This window comes from Mastomys coucha, unplaced genomic scaffold, assembly GCF_008632895.1.
Source record: "Mastomys coucha isolate ucsf_1 unplaced genomic scaffold, UCSF_Mcou_1 pScaffold3, whole genome shotgun sequence".
In the NCBI taxonomy this organism is placed as follows: Eukaryota; Metazoa; Chordata; class Mammalia; order Rodentia; family Muridae; genus Mastomys; species Mastomys coucha.
The window spans coordinates 51,907,414-51,910,654 of NW_022196909.1; the positions used below are offsets into that span (position 1 = coordinate 51,907,414).

Genomic DNA, 3,241 nt, shown 5'->3' on the forward strand with positions numbered 1-3,241 from the left:
ATTAGGGCTGAAATACCCTGTCTCAAAAAACAAAACAAGACAAAACGACATGGAGATTGAGCAATAGGGGTGAGAGTTTGGCTAACTTACCTGTCGGGACTGCTGTTTATATATACACAGGGCCGAAGTAGCAAGTGGGCCTACTGAAATATTACAAACCATCTAAACAATTCATTTGGGCCATATGTGATTAATATTATTTCTGAGTTCAAGTTAAGTAATAATATATTCTATGTCAATTCATTAAACTACTAAAATCAACTTTAGATTCATTAGACTTTATCTCAATATTTTTGTTTTCATGCCATCCTTGTTTTCTACCTGCCAGAGTTATTTTCCCTCCAGTGAAGCCAAATTGCAAACTGTATTAATGAACCTGCATCCAAGTCAGATTCCTTTGCCTACACTGACTACAAGAACTCTTGCTTGGATCCCCAGTGGGATGGGAGAACTTTAGAGCTTGCAGATATGAAAAACTTAGGTGCTTCCACTCTTAACAACCAAAAGGTTTGACTGTAACACCTCTTGGAAGATTTCTCACCAGAGCTCCTCATCTCACTGTGGTACTGAACCCTTTAGCTGGAGACAACCTTGAACTCCTTCCAAAGTCTCTATCTGTCATGGGTTTACAAGTGTGCACCCCCAAGTAGGACCTTAACATTTCTAACTTCCAAATGTGATACTTTTTGGCAGAGCTAACCTATAAAAGAAATCCATGGAGTCTGCCAGAGGACCTGGGTTTTATTTCCAGCACTCATGTGGCAATTTATAGGACCAGTAACACCAGTTCCAGGGTGTCAGATGCCCACTTCTAGCCTTTGCTGGCACCAGGCACTCATGAGGTGCACAGACATAAATATAAACAAAACATCAGTACACATAAAACAAAAAAAAAATATTTTGTTTGTTTTAGAGAACATACTGATTCTGGAATATTGGAAACGTGTTCTAGGAAACGTGACATTAAGTACTCAGTGTAGGAGACCAGAGGTCAAATCCAAGCCCAGGTCCAGGTTTAACCCAGCATTGGAAATTCCCGCATTTCCTTTGAGGTTTCACTTCTTTGTAACTCAAACTTTGTTGGGTACTTTTGCCTGGATACTGATGACGTTTCGTCAGTTCTCATTATAATTGGGTGGCGGGTACCGAGAGAATCCAATTAGGGCTACCACGGGAAGTATGGGGTCCTCAAGCAACTGTGCTATCCTGCAGATGGTGGTGGTCGCTCTGGCTGTTACCCAAATAGGTGCTGGTGAGTTCAGGGGTCTGAAAGGAAATAACCTCTGATGGGAGGAGCAAGGGCGTCGGGACCAGACCTTCCGGATTCCTTCTCCACCCGGTCCTGAGCTCCGCGCCCTGCCCCACCCCCAACCCACTGCTTGGGCACAGTCCTGGGTTATCAGAGAGGGGTTCTGATGTAACTCTGCGCCACCCCCAGGCTCACATTCACTGCGTTATTTTCACACTGCCCTGTCACGGCCGGGCCGTGGGGAGCCCCAGTACATCTCTGTGGGCTACGTGGATGATGTGCAGTTTCAGCGCTGTGATAGCATTGAGGAGATTCCGAGGATGGAGCCACGTGCACTTTGGATGGAGAAGGAAGGACCAGAATATTGGAAGGAGCTGAAACTTAAGGTCAAGAATATTGCACAAAGTGCCAGAGCAGGCCTTAGGTCCCTGCTCCGCTACTACAACCACAGTGAAAGCGGTGAGTGACCCCAGGCCTGGGTAGGATAACCTTAACCCTAAACATACTGGCAAGCCAGAGTAGCCCTGGGTGGCAGGTTAGATGTTTGGAGCTGGGCTTCAGAGCCCTCAGAAACCTTTACCCTGTTTCACTTTCAGTTTAGGTCCAAATCCTGCGGGTGGGCAGAGCGGGTGGGTGGCCCAAGCTGACACCCTGGTTCTGGCTAGGCTCTCACATCCTGCAGTGGATGGTTTCCTGTGAGGTGGGGCCAGACATGCGCCTTCTTGGAGCACACTATCAGGCTGCATATGATGGCTCGGATTACATCACCCTGAATGAAGACCTAAGCTCCTGGACTGCAGTGGACATGGTGGCTCAGATCTCGAAGAAGAAGTTAGAGTCAGATGGTGCAGCAGAGTATGTCAGGGCCTATATGGAGGGAGAGTGCCTGGAATTGCTCCACAGATTTCTGGATAATGGAAAGGAGACTCTTCAGCGAGCAGGTATGAGGAACAACTAGGAACCACTTTTAGTAAGCAAAGCTATCTCCCCAACCATACATGTGAGGTCCTTGTTGTCTAGGGAGGGAGGAAGTACTGGATCAGCTGGAATACTGACTGCATAAAGAGGAGGAAGAGTGGGACTGGCTTTCCTGAGCCAACATTATGGAGTGACTGTCCCCAGGGCTGACCTTTACTTTCAGAACAGTTGAGTCTGTCCCAGGATGGAAGGAGAAAACACCCTGCTATAAACAACCAAGCACTTCCATTCAGTCTGCCACTCAGAGTGAACCATGACCTCTTTCAGGCCTGGTTCTCTGCCCACCCCCAATGTCTTTGGAGGTCACACTCCACGGAGGCTGAGTCTCTCAGCTCAACCTAATCAGGACTAGAGATGGGAAATCTGAAGACTCCTACTTGATTCTCTCTTAGGGTTTCTTTTGCTACAAAGAAACACCATGACCAAAAGCAAGTTGGAGAATAATGGGTTTATTTAGCTGATATAGCAGCTAGTGGCCACAGGTTCCTGGGTTCCTGAAAGGAAAGATGGGGCTGAATGGGTAGGACAGTGAGAGAAGAATGAGACCAAGACAGGTTTCTGACCCATGCCCAAAGTTTGCTTAGGAGTCCGAGTTTATAAAATGAGGGAACCCATCCCTCTATGCCAGGATGTTGTTGCCTCATCAGCATCTTGTTGCTTTGTCTAGAAGACAGGCTCAGCACCTCAGCAGGTAGTGGCTCCTTTCAGGAAGCTGCAGACTTGACAGAACAATAGAGCTCACCTAAGTCCAAAGACTTCACCCTAGGTGGGCTAGCCAGTTGTGGCAAAGACAAGGTCTGGTTCATCCTGCTCAAGGCTTGGGTGGAGGGCACAGGCTTACCTTCTAGCACTGTTTGTCATTGAAGGAAGCCAGGACAGAAAGTCAAACAGCTGATCTACAAGGCTTGGAGCAGTGCTGCTTCCTGGCTTGCACCCTATGGCTTGCTCTGCCTGTATTCTTATGGAACCCATCATCACCAGCTCAGAGATGGCACCCCCTACAATGAGTAGGGC

At 47.6% G+C, this 3,241-nt stretch overlaps 1 protein-coding gene across 1 annotated transcript; it reads left to right on the forward strand.

The window, feature by feature from the left end:
* Positions 1-1,145: 1,145 nt before the first annotated feature.
* Positions 1,146-3,224, forward strand: LOC116075017 (saoe class I histocompatibility antigen, A alpha chain-like). The gene is made up of 3 exons (XM_031347953.1): positions 1,146-1,252; positions 1,439-1,708; positions 1,915-3,224. The coding sequence occupies exons 1-3, from the start codon at positions 1,180-1,182 to the stop codon at positions 2,205-2,207; spliced, it is 636 nt and encodes a 211-aa protein (XP_031203813.1). The 5' UTR covers positions 1,146-1,179; the 3' UTR covers positions 2,208-3,224.
* The last annotated feature ends 17 nt before the right edge of the window (positions 3,225-3,241 follow it).